The sequence below is a fragment of the Trachypithecus francoisi genome, unplaced genomic scaffold (assembly GCF_009764315.1).
Source record: "Trachypithecus francoisi isolate TF-2019V2 unplaced genomic scaffold, Tfra_2.0 Lachesis_group0, whole genome shotgun sequence".
Classification (NCBI taxonomy): Eukaryota; Metazoa; Chordata; class Mammalia; order Primates; family Cercopithecidae; genus Trachypithecus; species Trachypithecus francoisi.
Genome location: NW_022681453.1, coordinates 126,760,955 through 126,778,793, shown reverse-complemented (window position 1 = coordinate 126,778,793; position 17,839 = coordinate 126,760,955). Strand labels below are relative to the sequence as shown.

The window sequence follows — 17,839 nt, the reverse complement described above, 5'->3', positions numbered from 1 at the left end:
TGTTCATAAGCCAGTTAATCTTTCTGAGTCATTTTTCTTTTTCTTTTTCTTTTTCCTTTCTTTAATTTTCTTCTTATTGTTTATTTCTTTTTTTTTTTTTTTCTTGAGACAGAGTCTTACTCTGTCGCCCAGGCTGGAGTGCAGTAGAGCAATCTCGGCTCACTGCAACCTCTGCCTCCTGGGCTCAAGCAATTCTCCTGCCTCAGCCTCTCGAGTAGCTGGGATTATAGGCATGCACCACCATGCCCGGCTAATTTTTGTATTTTTAGTAGAGACAGGGTTTCACCATGTTGGCCAGGCTGGTCTCAAACTCCTGACCTCAGGTGATCTGTCCACCTTGGCCTCCCAAAGTTGTTTTTTTTTTTTTTTTTTTTTTTGAGACGGAGTCGCTCTGTCGCCCAGGCTGGAGTGCAGTGGCGCGATCTCTGCTCACTGCAAGCTCCGCCGCTTCCCGGGTTAACGCCATTCTCCTGCCTCAGCCTCCCTAGAAGCTGGGACTACAGGCGCCCACCACCACGCCCGGCTAATTTTTTTGTATTTTCAGTATAGACGGGGTTTCACCATGTTCGCCAGGATGGTCTCGATCTCCTGACCTCATGATCCACCCGCCTCGGCCTCCCAAAGTGCTGGGATTACAGGCGTGAGCCACTGCGCCCGGCCCTTGTTATTTTTTTAAAGGCAGGATCTCACTCTGTTGCCCAGGCTGGAGTACAGTGGCACAATCACAGCTCACTGCAACCTCAGACTCCTGGGCTCAAGCAATCCTCCCACCTCAGCCTCCTGAGTAGCTGGGACTATAGGTATGCACCACCATGCCTGGCTATTTTTTTTTTTTTTTTTTTCATTTTTGTAGAGATGGGATCTGACTTTGCTGCTTAGGCTGGTCTCAAACTCCTGGCTTCACGTAATCCTCCTGCCTCAGCCTCCCAAAGTACTGGGTTTACAGGTGTGAGCCACCGTGCCAGGCCCTGAGTCACTTTTTCTCCTTTCAAAAGGAAGACACTGCTCCTGAATCTAACTCCACTGAGTGAGACCCGCTGAGGAAAAAGAAATGAGAAGAACAAGTATTTCAATCCAGTGATATTTGGTCAAAGGATGAAAAGACTGAAGACATATATGAATAGTTTATTGCTCATGTTCTAATATATCCAGGAAATGTTTAAAAAATAAAATGAGAATGCAAAATACTAGATAACACAAAATGTTAAGAATACTGAAACAAGACTAGGGAGAGATCCAAATACTAAATTCTTAAAAACACATAGCCTCTGTCTTCACTCCTCCTACACGTGCACCACGATGTGTGCCCCTTCTCCACAGGCTCCTCTCTGACCACCTCCTTCCTTTCTCCTTCATAGAATGTACCACATTTATAAGCATGCAGTCATTCCTATGATTATTTTCTTAATGCCTGTATCTCCTGTTTACTTCATGCCTGGGAGTAAGGACCATGTCCTTCTGTTCACCACTGACCCCCACACACTCAGCACACTGCTTAGCAGAAAAGAACTCACTCTCTATTAGCTGGATGAAAAAATGAAAAATAGACATGGAAAATGGACCATAAATTTTCAAAGCCAGAAAACAGCAAGAAGAGGCACGTCTCCAAACACCAAGAGAGGAAAGAGAAGGGTATGTGACAAACTTTTGATAAACCTCCATTAAAGCCATTAGGATTTCAACTCCATGTGGGTAAAACATGACCTGGACTATTCCTGATATGTTGTCTGCCTGTCTCAGCACACACATGTCCTCTTCCACACTTAAAGTAAGGTGGAAACCTACCTCTGGAACACACTAGGATGATTCGCTACACTTAGGCAGTGGCTGCACGAGAGTGCACCAGCCACAGCTCCTGGGCTCTATAGCTGCCTGTCCTTAGTACACCCAAGGAAGAAAACAGCCACAGACATAGCTGCTGTGTCCCTCAGTGTGGAAGGAGGAAGGCAGTCTTGTACATGCACAGTCAGGGAGTACCTAAATAAGTGCCTCTCAAATTATCTGTGGTAAAGCGTCAGTTTTTTTGTTTATTTCAACTCAGAAAGATGATACCTTTTAAAAATACAAGTAGGATGGTTAACAAGTACAAAAGTATAATTAGAATGAACAAGATCTAGTATTTGATAGCACAGCAGGGTAACTATAGTCAACAATAATCTGTCGTATATTTTAAAATAACTAAAATAATGAAATTGGAATTTTCCTAATACAAAGAAATGACAAATGCTTGAGGTGACGAATATCCCAATTACCCCAATGTCATTATTACACATTGCATGCCTGTATCAGAATATCACATATACCCCATAAATATATACACCTGTTATGTACCCATAATAATTAAAAATAAAAAATGTTTAAAAATACAGAAATTATTAGAAAAATGAAATGCCGCTTGTAAGACACAACAGCAATGTCAAATTGTTAAAACTTCCGCCGGGCACGGTGGCTCAAGCCTGTAATCCCAGCACTTTGGGAGGCTGAGACGGGCGGATCACGAGGTCAGGAGATCGAGACCATCCTGACGAACACGGTGAAACCCCGTCTCTACTAAAAAATACAAAAAACTAGCCGGGCAAGGTGGTGGGTGCCTGTGGTCCCAGCTACTCGGGAGGCTGAGGCAGGAGAATGGCGTAAACCCGGGAGGCGGAGCTTGCAGTGAGCTGAGATCCGGCCACTGCACTCCAGCCTGGGCGACAGAGCGAGACTCCTTCTTAAAAAAAAAAAAAAAAACTTCCCAGCACTCACTCCCGATTTCCAAACTTATCTCACTGCAGGCCCACATCTAGCAGTACAAGGAGCAGCACTAGCCTATGAACCACACTTTGAATAGCAAAAAATGAAAGCCCTAAATCCTTGAGGAAATTCCAGTCCACCACAAGAGAGACAGTAACCAGACCAATCACTGGATCTCTCCTAGTGCATCTGTAGGAGGGAACTGGCAGATCTGCTGTGAAGGTTAATGATTAATATATTCTTGGTATATAGGGTGATGGTCAAAAAGCAGAAACCATTAATAATAACAAACCCCTGTATGGTGCTTTTCAGTTTACGAAGCTCTTCTTTTTTTTTTTTTTTTTTTTTTTTGAGACAGAGTCTTCTCACTCTGTCACCCAGGCTGGAGTGCAGTGGCACGATCTCAGCTCACTGCAACCTCTGCCTCCTGGGTTCAAGTGATCTTGCCTCAGCCTCCTGAGTAGCTGAAATTACAGGTTCATGCCACCACCCCCGGCTGATTTTTGTATTTTTAGTAGAGACAGGTTTTGCCATGTTGGTCAGGCTGGTCTCGAACTCCTGGACTCATGATCTGCCCGTCTCAGTCTCCCAAAGTGCTGGGATTACAGGCGTTAGCCACTGCGCCCAGCCACAAAGCTCTTCTTATCTCACCTGATCCCCATAATACTTGACAAGTGTTCTCACCTAGTCTCTGTAGAAGGCAGGCCAGAGAAAAGGTGGCAAAATGTCCTGAAGCAATAAAGATGGGCTTTGCAGCACACCCTGAGTGGACTGGACCTAGCTGGGGCAGGGCGGTGCTGCATGCCCTGGTCTGCATGGAAGGCACTTACGCTCTCTGGAATTCTGGGATGCTGAAGATGGCCTGCATGACAGAGCTGAGATAGCAGCTGTTGCCCAAGTTCTTCAGACCCGTGTAGCCAGGACCATACATTGGCTTCAGCTTCGTGCCTGACTCCTGGATCACTTCCCACTCACTGACCCTCGGCTTGATGTCATTGTCCTGGAGCCCATTCTCTGTCTGAGACAAAGTCATTGAAGAAAAACAACTTTAAATGTGATTGCCATTCAAAGGTCATGTCCCATTAATTATTTCTAATAGCATAGGATGTTTCTGCCATTTTTCCCCCAATTACACAGAGAAATAAACAAGACTGAGAGATGGTGATGGTGGTACAACAATGTGAATGTACATAATGCCAGAGAACTGCACGCTTAAAACTAGTTAAAATGGTAGCTTTTATATTATATATATATTACCACAATTTTTAAAATACACACGAAAAAGATTTTAAAGAGAGGCCAGGCGCAGTGGTTCACAGCTGTAATCCCAGCACTTTGGGAGGCCAAGGTGGGCGGATCACCTGAAGTCAGGAGTTCGAGACCCACCTGACTAACATAGCGAAACCCTGTCTCTACTAAAAATACAAAAATTAGCCAGGCGTGGTGGTGCATGCCTGTAGTCCCAGCTACTCGGGAGGCTGAGGCAGAAGAACTGCTTGAACCTGGGCGGCAGAGGTTTCAATGAGCTGAGATCACACCACTGCACTCCAGCCTGGGCAACAAGAGTGAAACTCCATCTCAAAAAAAAAAAAAAGATTTTAAAGAGAGAAAGACCGAAAGGAAAAGAGATAGGAGGAGGATGAAGAACAAACAGGAATCAAAAAAGAAGCAAGTAGACTAAATTCAAGAGAATATTCAATGCAACACAGCAAACAAAAAGGCCAGGCAGCTGGAGAGGATATGGACTAAAACCATGAGACTTGAGAGTGCCGTGAAAGAGGACGGAGATGCAAAGAAGAGCACAGAAAACTAAACAAAAAAGTAGAAATGAGTGACAAAGAGGAGACAGAATGGGAACATGAAGAGAGGGAGGCGGCCTGGAAGGAAAGGGCTAAATCAAAATGCACATTTAAATAGTTCCTTAAAGGGAAAAATATTATATAGTCATGACATCAACTTGAAAACACAATATTAAATGAAGCAGAGCTTCTCTATCAATGGTAACGTGTTGGTTTATTCGTTCTGTCCCCTAGGAGCTTTGCCTCCCTTCCTGAAATTAATTAAAGTGATGTTGGTCACAGATAATTTTAAAGGTCATCTCCCTACACCATCTGCGCTTCGTGAACAAAGAATGATTCACACAACTGCCCATCAAAGGAGACTAATTTTGCAAGTAAACTCCAACTAAACCAAAAGAGTATTTGATGAGGTGCTGTTTTTATTACAGCATAAAAAAATCTAAGCTGGCAATCAAAAGAAAACATCTATTAATTAAGTGCAAGAAATAAATGCAACAATTAAAAGCTAAAACCTATAAAATGAAGATCCACATTAGAGGAATTATATATTAAATAAGCAGTTCCCTCGCCCTCTCCCCACCCCTACCCCATGTAAGGTGGAAACAGAAACAAAAGGAGACCTCACCCCATGCATATGAAGCATATCAATTCCAAAATGCGCTAAATGCTTGGCCAAATGAGGATCCAAAACAGGTTCTTCTTCTTGAAAAGAATAAACATCTAGCGGATGAAGAGAAAATAAGCACTGCAATCAGTAATCAAGTCATTGAATATCCAACACATATTTTTTGAACTCCTACTGTACACCAGGCTTGGGCTATCACTGAACAAGACGAAAACTTTCTAACATTCAACAAGGGCAAAGATAAATGATAAATACAGGCATTTTTTTGTAAATATACACACATATCATTCTTTTGACATTTTGGAAAGTTTTTTTTTGTTTGTTTTGTTTTCAGTTTTCTAAAACAAGAAAAGAAAAAGAGAACAGTATCTAATAAGCATACAAATATAAATGCCTGACACTCGATTTTTCTAACTAAAACCACAGTGGCATAACTCTGAGCTCAGGAAGAGGCATGGGCACAGGAAGAGGGGGTGATGGCCATCCGCCATGGCAGGGGGAATCTCCAGGGGAACAGAGAGAACACACAGGCCCTCAGGGCAGCTTCTTCCATCTGAGACAACGAATTTCTGCCCATGAAACCCTCTATATTCTCAAACCTACCACCTCACCATCTCCACCTCCCACGTGCCCCCGACATCCCTTCTTTCCTATCTTCATGTCCACATCTCACAGAACCAGCGAGAGATCTGTGAAGACTGTGTGGCGCTTCCCTAACGGGTCCACCTCATAGCACACATAGAAAATGACCATATGTTTGGTATTCCAGGGATACTCAAGACTCCAGCCATCCCTGCCCTGCCTCACTGCCCCAGGGCCTCTGGGATCCACATCCCGGCCATTTGAGAGACGCTAGTGTTGGTAAGCTCCGTGCTGAGGTGGGCTGCCTCTTTCCTCAGGACAATAATATCCCACCTGACAACATGAGGCTTTTGACTGAACCTGGCTTCTCAAAGTGGGGTGTATGGACTCAAAGCAGCAGCTTCACCTGGGAACTCATTAGAAATGCTGAATCTTCTTTGGAAGCTGAGGCAGGCGGATCACAAGATCAGGAGATCCAGGCGATCCTGCCTAACACAGTGAAACCCTGTCTCTACTAAAAATACAACAAATTAGCTAGGCGTGGTGGCGGGCGCCTGTAGTCCCAGCTACTCAGGAGGCTGAGGTAGGAGAATGGCATGAACCCAGGAGGCGGAGCTTGCAGTGAGCCGAGATCGTGCCACTGTACTCTAGCCTGGGTGACAGAGAGAGACTCCATCTCAAAAAAAAAAGAAAAGAAAAGAAACGCAGAATCTTGAGCTCCGCCTCAGGCCGACTGAATGAGAAACTGCATTTTTAACAAGATCCTCAGGTGCACAGTGAAGCTGGAGGACTGTTTGGTTGTCCAAAGCTATCCAATCTGCTGCCCTATCCATCCTCACACACAGTGCACTGAGGAGGACAGAACAGACATTTTCAAGCCCATCTTGCAGATAAGGAAAAGAAGTTCATAAAGGTTAAACGATTTTTGCCTTAAATCCCACAAGTGGCCCAGAACCCAGGTAGTCTAACTCCTGGCCCAATCTTCCCTCTACAACAGAATATTTATGAAGGTATATCAGGACACTAGCCAGGTGCAGTGGCTCACATCTGTAACCCAGCACTCTGGGAGACCAAGGTAGGAGGATCACTTGAGGCCAGGAGTTTGAGGCTACAGTAAGCTATGATAATGCCACTGTACTCTAGCCTGGGTGACAGAGCAGGACTCTGTCTCTAAAAAACAGGAAAAAAAAAAAAAAGAATGTTTCTAAAAAAAGAAAAAATATATATATATCAGAACAGGATACCAATAGACTTGGTGAAGAACCAACCTAGGCCCTTAAAAGGAATGAAGACTCAAAACCCACAATTTCTTTGCTCTATTTGAAAAACAAAATCTATAACAAGGAAAATGGATATGAAGATATCACTCTTTGGGACAGTATAAGTCAGAATGTCCAAGGAGTTCCTTACTCCTTGGAACATCACCAGGGGAAAAAAAAGTAATGCATAGAAGCGATGTGACCTTCTATCCCATACTCAGATATATAGAGACTCCCTGCTTCCGAAAGAAATTCAGTCTATTATTAATAAGTTAAACATTGCATAGCTGTCTTTTCTATTCCTCTTCCCCCAGAGGCCCATTATAACTGTGGGTAGCAACCCTCATTTATATTTTTTAAACATAATTCAGTGTTCTCAAAAGCAAAACAAAAGACAAAATCTCAGCCCAATTAAGAAGAAAAATTTCTAAAAGTTTAAATATTAATAAAATAAACAAAAACCTTTGAACTAATAACTTGAAACAAATACATCAACAGTATTTTTAATCTATGACAAGGGACCAAAAAATTCCACTCAAATACTAGCTGGAAGGTAAAAATGACACTCCCTTGGCACTTCAGTTGTTATTAATTAGGGAGATAGTTTGAAGACTTAAGACTTTAAGCCTCTAATGATCAGGACTGTATTAGAAAATAATAAAACTGCCAGAATTAAACCACTGGCATTGGCCTAGAATTTTGAAATAAGTGAAAACAACACAGCCCTCCACAGTTCATAACCCATTAGGCTCTTGCCACATTGAGAAAATCGTATTTCATACCTCCAGCCATTAACTGCTCCAAAGATGTGACATGATTTGGTCAAATGCTATAGTTATTTCTCATCCCCAAGACAAAAACGGATTAGTGAGTAACATACAAGAAACCTGAAAATGAACTGTGATCTTCAAACTTGGCAATCATGAAGAATTTGTAAATATGTAGTCAGAGAAAAAAAGTTTTCAGTGGCCTCAGTGGCTGAAAATGCTGTCTTGTATGTGTTTCACTGGGGAACTCATTTTATTCCCAACTTCAGCTTAGCAAAGTCGTGTCTTAGTACAGAAACTACGGTAGTAAATAGGTAACTCCTGACAAGCATCATCCATCACGCTCCCCAGCTTGGCCTAAAACTTGAAGCCAAGAATCACGGTTAGGGAGTTCACAGAGGGATCCTCCCAGGAATAGCCCAAGAAGCATTTCATGAGTAACTACATTTATTTTAGAAGCAAACCAGTCATCCTTTCATTTCAAGTTAAATGACAAACTAAACCACATAGAACATGAGGCAGCAATCCGCAGAAGAAAAAATATTAAAAAAAATTTTTAGAACAAGAATATCCCATTTGTGACAAGCATGCTAGAAAGCAGTATGTGCCATAAGCTCAAAGATTAATTAAGGAAAAGCTCAGAGAGCACAGACAGAGATAGAGATGAACCAGAAGCAAGATTGAGAATCTGTAAGAAACCAGATCAAAATGTTCTAAGTAATTCCCAGAGATTAAAATGATGCTATTGGATGGTATGCTATTAGGATTATGCTGTTAGGACTAGCATGCCTGGCGCGGGTCATCCTTGTTCAACCACCAGGATTAACTCACTCATTCATGGTATTCAGCAAATATTAACTAAATACCAAATACATATATACCCTGAGGATATAATGTTAAATAAGACATGCAGAGTCCCTGCCCTCATAAGTTTAAAGTTTAACATTTCAAATAGTCTTAGAAGAAATGCTGGTTTGGTGTGAAGGGTCTCATGGTTTAGTCATGTGACTTTTATACCCTTATCCTAGGCCCCAGAAAATGGCAGAAGTCCAAATTCTCCCTCCAGATTACCCTACAGGAAAGTAGAAGGGAGAGAGAGGTAAGGACGTACCTCAAAAAGTCCTTGTGTTAAAACTACGGAAGGCTGGGCGTGGTGGCTCACGCTCGTAATCCCGGTACTTTAGGAGACCAAGGCAGGTGGATCACCTGAGGTTGGGAGTTCGAGACCAGCCTCACCCACATGCAAAACGCCTGTCTCTACTAAAAATACAGAATTAGCCTGGCGTGGTGGCACATGCCTGTAATCCCAGCTACTCAGGAGGCTGAGGCAGGAGAATCACTTGAACCCGGGAGGCGGAGGTTGTTGTGAGCCAAGATTGCACTGCTGTACTCCAGCCTGGGCAACAAAAGCGAAACTCCATCTCAAAAACAAAACAAAACAAAAACTAGGAAAGCCAGCTTTGGTGCCCTTCTCTCACAAGTGGAGAGAAAAAGCAAAGCTCCTGGTCAAACACCAAGTAATAAATCAGAGAGAAGAAAATGAAGAGAGGTTCTCCTCAGTCAGCGCAGATCTGTCCACCCAAACTGCATCTCTCTACCAGGAGTCCACATTTGTGTGCCTCTAAGCCATCTGCAACAGACAGGAAAAGAAGAAAAACAAGACAACTCCAGCAGCTACACTAGAAAAATAAACACAAGGCTGGGCGCAGTGGCTCACGCATGTAATCCCAGCACTTTGGGAGGCAGAGGCGGGAGGATCACGAGGTCTGGAGTTCAAGACCAGCCTGGCCAACATAGTGAAATCCCATCTCTACTAAAAATACAAAAATTAGCCAGGCATAGTGGCGCACACCTGTAATCCCAGTTACTAGGGAGGCTGAGGCAGGAGAATTGCTTGAACCCAGGAGGCAGAGGTTGCAGTGAGCCGAGATCACACCACTGCACTCCAGCCTGGGCTACAGAGCGAGACTCCATCTCAAAGAAAAAAAAAGAAAGAAAGAAAAATAAACACAAAACAAATTAGGCCAGCATGTAGGATATCTTTAAAGAGAGAATAGTTTATAATCCTAGGACTTTTAGAGGCCGAGGCAGGAGGATAGCTTGAGCCTGTGAGCTCGAGACCAGCCTGGGCAACATAGTGAGATTCTGTCTCAATTTAAAAAAAAAAAAAGAGACAGAGAGAGAGAGACAGAACAGGGCTAGGCATAGTGGCTCACATCTATAATCCCAGCACTTTGGGAGGCTAAGGCAGGAGGATCACTTGAGCCCAGGAGTTCAAGGCCAGCCTGGGCAACATAGTAAGACTCCGTTTCTACAAAAATATGAAAAAAAAAATTAGCCGAGTATGGAGTGTGGTGGCAAGCACCTGTGCTCCCAGCACGTGGGAGGCTGAGCTGAGAGGCTCACTTGAGCCCAGGAAGTTGAGGCTGCAGTGAGCCATGATGGCACCACTGCTCTCCAGCCTTGGCAACAGAGTGAGATCCTGCCTCAAAAAAAAAAAGAAAAGAAAAGAAAAAGAAAGAGAGAACCACCAGGACAGACAAAACCTAGACTATAGTCAGGAAAGGAAAACAGGTAAGAGTAAAAAAGATGTTAATAAAATAGAAAAAAGGTAAATCAGAGGAGCCAATATTCTCTGCCTTTTTTTAAATTTTTGAGACAGGGGCTCACTATGCTGCCCTGGCTGGTCTCAAACTCCTGGGCCCAAACAATCCTCAAAACACAGCCTCCCAAATAGAAGCAGACTTTGTTGGTGTGTCTTCCTCCATTTGTTTGTTCCATAATATTTGCTGAGCACCTAATATGTGTGAGGGACACTATTAGATGCTAGAGATATAACAGTGCCCAAGAAATGTGGCCTTAGGCCCTGCTGTCCTAGGGGACCACCATTAAATAAACTGTTAACAGGGTCTTATGAAAAGTACCATGACAGAGCAGCAGGAAGTACCACAGAGGCACACAGGAGGGGCCCAGGTCAGGCCAAAACTAAAATGAAGTAGTCCATGCCCTGATTCCAAATCCTAGGGCTGGGAGAAACTCAAGGGAACTTATGCCCAGGTAGGGGGTAAAGATGACCAAAGAAGAAAGACCAGCTTGAGATGCTATGAAGCTGGTACAGTCAATAGAATAGGTAATTTCACAGCTGCCTTGGGCATCTCTGGAAGACTCTCCTGCAATCACCCAAGACACCAAAGCATCTTCTCAGGTAAACTAGTTTCCATGATGGAAGAAAAACACACCCTATCCTGCCTCCATCCTGCCCTACTCCCTTTCTACCAAGAACCTCATCCCTGCCTCGCCGAAACAATGTGTCCTCCCACAGAGGAAAGTGTTTTGTTTGTTTGTGATCTGCTTCTTGGTTTGTTTGTTGCTGTACCCATGGGGACCCAGAGTAGAATTTCATATGGGGCCCGTTCTTACTACGCATGCCACCACTCTGGCCTAGACTGAGGGACCAGAGCTTCTTTGAAAAACTAAATCTAAGTTGAGACCTCAAGGATGAGGTATCATTGGACAAATATATCCTTATTGGGGGAAAGGAAATCAGGATGATCAGATCACACTACCATTAAATATTTGAGTCCACAACCTTCTTGGATTCCACGTTCACTAAGCAATCTTCTAAATATAATTCATCTCCCCACAGGGAAGGAATGTACTGGTCAAGCGGACATAAACAGGCAGTTTATGTCCTACTTACTGGCAGTTGTGGCTCTCATTATGAACTAAAAAACAAATGCCGACTTTGAGACTTTCGTCTCTTGTGAGTTGAACTGGCCTGAGTAAGCCCAGTGAGTGTGGAAGAACAGACCCTCAGCAGTGGAAACTTCACCGAGAGATGACTGCCTCGCAGAACAGGGGGCTCCCTACCCCCAGACCTCAATGTCCACAAGGCTCATCATTAGACATTTAAGAAAACTTTATGCATGTTTTTTTAAATTTAAGTAGCTTTTAAATACACAATAAATTACAGCTAGCAATCTATTAAACAGATTTAAAGGAAACCAAAATAGAATATATGCATTCCATAAACTAATATGAAATCACAATTAGACAGAAAATAATTACTTTTATTAAAACTAGCTCTGCACAATATATGCAGGAATCAAAGCCTGATCTTTTTCAAAAAGTTAACATTATTTTAGTTAAATGAATTCACAACCCTTATCACAGTGTATACAATCTGCATTGCTGTTGCCAATGTTTTATACTTTCTATGATTGAAATAGAAGTATGTATTCAAATACTATCAATTATATGACAAGAAAAACCTTAAAAGTTATTTCTTCTTCACAAAACCAACAACTGTGGAAGATAATGGGTTAATATTCTTAATAATCAAAGAGTTCTTAAAAAACAATTTTTAAAAACCTAAACCTATGAGAAAATTGGCCTAAGAAATTCACAAAAAAGAACCACAAATGGCCAAGAATACTAAGGAAAATATTCAGCCTCATCAGAAATGCAAATTAAAACAAGACACCAGATTAGCAAAGTTATTTTTTAAGTCTTAATAAAAAAGTTGTCAAGGATTTGTTGAAATGAGTACTGTCATACACTGTTGATGGGAATGTAAATTGTTACAACTGTTTAAAAGAGAATCTTGGTAACTGAAAATTTTAAAAATTTAACTCTTTTTGTCATAGAAATTTATTCTAAAGAAATAACTACACAAACACCCAAAGATTTGCATATATACAAGGATGTTCATCAGAATAGAAAAAAAATTGTAACCACTCACAGAATAGTGAAACGATTTATGAAACCATCATAAAATACTGAAGAATATTTAATAATATAGAAAAACATAATGCCAAATAGAGAAAAACAAGGAATAAAACTTTATACAGTATGATCTAATTTTTGTAAAAATGTGAGATGGGTGCGTGTGTGTATGTGTGTGTGTGTATGAATTGATTAACCCTTTAAAAAAAGAGAAAAGACTGAAATGAAATACCTAAATTATTAACTGAGCAGACTAGAGGGTGGTATTACTAGTAGTTTGTATTGATTTATCTCAACTTTTATCTCTTTTCTACATATGTTACACTGAATATCTGTTTGTTTCAAAATCAAGAGGAAAATATAAAATTTTCTTAAAACTGAAAGAAAAGAAACTAGATTTACTCTATTTAGCAGTTTTAAAATAAGTTTCCCATTAGAAAAGAAAGCTTCTGGCAAACTAAAGATACACAAAGAATAGAATTAATTCTTGCCTTTATGATTAGCATACATTTAAATAGAATCTAATTATAATCACTCACTGAATAACAACATTTTGGTCACACAGTGGACTGCATACATGGCAGTGGTCCCATAAGGTTCTAATGGAGATGAAAAATTCCTGTCACCTAGTGATGTCATAACCCATCATGTTGTAGCATTACAGCGTTTACACACATCACTCCCACGCTTGTGGTGATGCTGGTGTAAACAAACCTACTGCACTGCCAGTCACATAGAAGTATAGCACATATGGTTTTATGTACAGTACACAATACTTGATAATAATAATAAACGACTATGTTACCATATTATGTGTTTACTATACTATACTTTTCATTGTTATTTTACAGTATTCCTTCTGCTTCTATATGAAAAAAAGTTAACTGTACAACAGCCTTGGGCAGGTCCTTCAGAAGGCATTCCAGAAGAAGGCATTGTTATCATACCATGCATGTTATTGCCCCAGAAGGCTTTCCAGTGGGACAAGCTGTGGAGGTGGGAGACAGTGATACCGATGATACTGACCCTGTGTAGGCCTAGGCTAATGTGTGTGTTTGTGTCTTAATTTTTAATAAAAACGTTTAAAAAGCAAACGTTAAAAATAGAAAAAAGTTTATAGAATAAAGATATTTAAAAAAAAAAAATGGCTGGGCATGGTGGCTCATACCTGCAATCCCAGCACTTTGAAAAGCCAAGGTGGGTGGATCACCTGAGGTCAGAAGTTCAAGACCAGCCTGACCAACATGGTGAAACCCCGTCTCTACTAAAAATACAAAAATTAGCTGGGCGTGGTGGGGGCGCCTGTAATCTCAGCTACTCAGGAGGCTGAGGCAGAAGAATCACTTGAATCTAGGAGGTGGAGGTTGCAGTGAGCTGAGATCACGCCACTGCACTTCAGCCTGGGTGACAGAGTGAGACTCTGCCTCAGAAAACAAATCAAAACAAAAAATGTGTACAGCTGTATAATGTATTTATGTTTTAAGCTAAGTGTTACTACAAAAATGTCCAAAAGTTAAAAAAATTAAGTTCATAAAGTAAAAACATTACAGTAAGAGGTTATTATTGAAAAGGACGACGTTTTCATAAATTTAGTGTAGCCAAGTGTATGGTGTTTATAGTCTGCAGTAGTGAACACTAAAGTCCGAGGCCTTCACACTCACTCTCCAATCACTCACTGACTCACCCAGAGCAACCCCCAGCCCTGCATGTTCCATTCATGGTAAGTGCCCTATACAGGTGACCATTTTCTATCTCTTATACCATATTATTGCTGCATCTTCTCTATGTTTAGATATGTCCAGCTACACAAATACTTACCATTGTGTTACCACAGCAGTCAGTACAGTACCATGCTGTATAGGTTTGTAGCTGAGGAGCAACAGGTCACATCATATAGCTTGGTTGTGAAGGAGGCTATGCCATCTAAGTTTGTCCAAGTATACTCTGTGATGTTCACACAACAAGGAAATCACCTAATGATGCATTCTCAGAACATATCACCATCCTTAAGTGACACATGACTGTATTCAAATGCTTATATACCAGTTGGTTCATTTAACAAAAGTATTTGTGCATAAGATGTGTAAGATTTTGTATAGCACCCAAAGATGAGTAAGACATAGACTTGCTTTCAAACTGCGAAGTTAGAAGAACTAAGCTGCATACACGAACAGTTATAGTGTTGAACAGGCTCTTCTGAGAACTGAATTTCTAATAACTGGTCCTATAAAGGAACTACACAAGACAGCATAGAAAGTCGGAAAATCTGAATTATTCTCCCCTTGCAACTTTATCCGACAGAATTCCTACATTGCAAATCTTTCTTTCTACAATCCCCTAAAAGGACAAGGAGAAGGGCACAGAGAAAAGTCATTCAACACCCACTCATTTAATAACAATCACCTGTAAACACCACGCTGTAACCCTCAATCCAAACGCAGGTCCTGAATCTCCTCTTTCAATCCCGAAGATTTAGGATAAGACCTGGGTTGTATGTATCTTTATTCACTTTGGGGGAAATCTTTGGTACCAGTATCTAGGGTTTTTCAGCTACTTGTCTCTAATGAGTTAAAATAATTCCACAAAACTTGAAAGCAGGAAAATTCTCTAAAATGTGAAACCAAAGAATCCTGACACGACCTAACTGCCAGTCCCCAATTATATATCAAATGAAAAACTACACCGGTTCAATGAAAAAACAATGATTGCTGAAAAGTGTCCCCTTATTTAATGAAAAGATCTTGGGCAATTAACTCTGAGGCGGGCTAATTCCATCATTGAAAAATAACAGAAAAAAGAGAAAAGAGAGAAGATGCGTTTTTATAGTTCTCCTAAAAACATCTTACCTTACAGCAAAGAAGAAACAGAGACTAAATAAAGCCTGGGAAAATGGAGAAGACCAGCTGGGTATCAGTTCAGATGTGTGCTTAATAAATGTTTCCAATGATGATTAGATGATGGGTTTTTATAGCCACTGCTCAATATTTAAGTTTCTCATTACTGATCCTGATATTATTGTCTTTTTTCCTCGCAAAATGGTAGAAGGTATTAACTGTACAAACATGGCCAAAAGCTAATGTTTCAAAGCACACCATGTGAGGACAAAAAGAAACACAACCAACTCTGAAGTTGACAGTGCAAGAAGGAAACAATTCTAATCCCCTGGAGAACGTGAACACCATCACTGCCAGGTGATTTCAGGGACTCTTTTCACACACAGTATCCTTTAAAACTCATATTCTCCATAATTAATCCATTTGTTTCTAAAATGATACTTAATCCCTGTAATGGATTCCAGGGCTTCCTCCTGCTGTTCTAACAGTAGACTTGATTATTCACACTCACTTCACAAATCCTGTTTCCTGCTCTGTCCTCTTAGCCAAGAGATACACAGAAGGAAAACAACAACAGCAGCAATTTGTATTAGGACCTTAAGGCGTGCACTGAGCTAAATGCTTTACACACACTAAGAAACACAGGAAAGAGGTACCATTATTGTTATCCTCAAGATAAGCACTCTAAAGCTTAGGGGGATTAGAAAACTTGCCCAAGACTTCAAAACTAATAAGAGGCAGAATTAGGATTCAAACCTGGGCTGTCTGCATCCAGAGCCTATACCTTCCAACCACCTGGATTCAGGGATTGGTGAAATCTAAGAGGAAGCCACTACATGTTCCCAAAGTCTGTAAAGGCGCACTCACCTGCCCCGTCAGGAGTGATGGTTCCCAGTTTCACGGCTAGTGGGTAGCCCATGTCTCTGTAATGCTCCAGCGCATGCCCATTGCCCCCAGAGCTGTCAAAGAACCACTTTCCACATAGGACAGAGCCGTCAGTCAGATTCAACCAGAGGTTTTCTCGCAGGTCGCATCTGGCACACTTCCAACCACTAGAAAGCCATTGGAGAGTAGTCAGAACAGCCAGAGCATAATTTTAAAAATTAACATCTAAGAAAACAGATGGTTTCAGGTAGGCAGGTCACAACAAAGGCTCAGTGAAGTAACAGAGACTGGTGCTTCCCCATTTTCTCCCCTCAAGACATTGTTGGCCAGGCGTGGTGGCTCACACCTGTAACCCCAGCACTTTGGGAGGCCGAGGCAGGCAGATCACCTGAGGTCAGGAGTTCGAGACCAGCCTGGATAACATGGCGAAACTCCGTCTCCATTAAAAATATAAAAATTAGCCAGGTATGGTGGTGGGCACCTGTAATTCCAGCTACTCAGGAGGCTGAGGTAAGGAGAACTGCTTGAACCTGAAAGGCGGAGGTTGCAGTGGGCCAAGATTGCGCCAGTGCATTCCAGCCTGGGTGACAGAGCAAGACTCTGTCTCCAAAAAAAAAAAAAAAAAAAATTATTGTTCCTCTCCCAGAGTAGCAGGATCACTCAGCACCCTGCCTGCCCCCAGATGTGGATTAGCCCCTCCCAGCATCTCCGAGTGGCCTTTTTTACTTTTGAAAACTGACACAAAACTTCGGGCCAGGAGAGAAGCTCATTTCCTTAAAATTCCTCCATGAGGGACAGTGGAGCTTGAACAAGTTTAAAATATTAAAGATCCTGTGTGTATAAATGTCCAAAGTTCTAAAGCATTAATCACATACAGTAAAGCTAGTTTATACAAATCCGACTACAATGCAAATCTAAATTAATTAGAAAGGAGACCAACTTGACTAAAAGCTAAATGTCAACTATATACCAAGTACCTTACAGAAGTCTCATCATTTAATTCTAACAAACACCTTTCAGCATCAGTATTACCATCTCTATTTTTACAAACGGAGAAACGGAGGTCCAGAAGTAACTCTCGTTTCCAAAGACCACATAGAAGGTGAATGCCGTGCAATTGTCAGGATTCAACCAAATCAAACACATTCCTAATCAGTCTGCCTATTCACCAATACCTGTCTCTGTAAACACACCGGCACCTAATAAGAGGAGACACGAATGGAGCCCAAAGAGTATTCCAGCCAAAATGTTAAAACCAAAGACTTGTAAGTTGGATTGCCCTAAAACAAGACTCTGAGACAAAAAAGTGAAGGTAAATGGCTTCTCTGGGAGGTGATCCCAGGAAAGCGGGGAAGAGAGACAAGCAAGGGTAGGAAGCTGGTACAGGATATGTCAGTGAGCAAATGTATACTGTGGGTGACTGGGGCTCAGGCCACGTAGGGAACTGCAAGAGACAGATATCCCACCTGGAGGGGCAGAAAACTGGGATATGAATCCCCCCACGCCATAGTTGCTGGTTTAGGGCTGCTCCAGGAGGAGGGAGGGAGCTTCACTCTGGTGTTTCTGACTGTCCCATGCACCAGCCTAACTGACTTCAGCAAGCAGAAAAAGCTCTCAAGCAAAGGGT

General features: G+C 41.8%; 1 protein-coding gene across 5 annotated transcripts in view; it reads right to left on the bottom strand.

Annotated features, from left to right (window-relative positions):
- Positions 1-17,839, bottom strand: part of USP13 (ubiquitin specific peptidase 13) — a 135,893-nt gene that overhangs the window by 62,433 nt on the left and 55,621 nt on the right. For all 5 annotated transcript variants that reach the window (XM_033211775.1, XM_033211779.1, XM_033211774.1 and 2 more), the window contains 3 exons: positions 16,195-16,379; positions 5,161-5,255; positions 3,567-3,754 (listed from right to left, as the gene is read on the bottom strand). In XM_033211775.1, the coding sequence (XP_033067666.1) occupies positions 3,567-3,754; positions 5,161-5,255; positions 16,195-16,379 (468 nt within the window). The remainder of the gene's footprint in view (positions 1-3,566; positions 3,755-5,160; positions 5,256-16,194; positions 16,380-17,839) is intronic.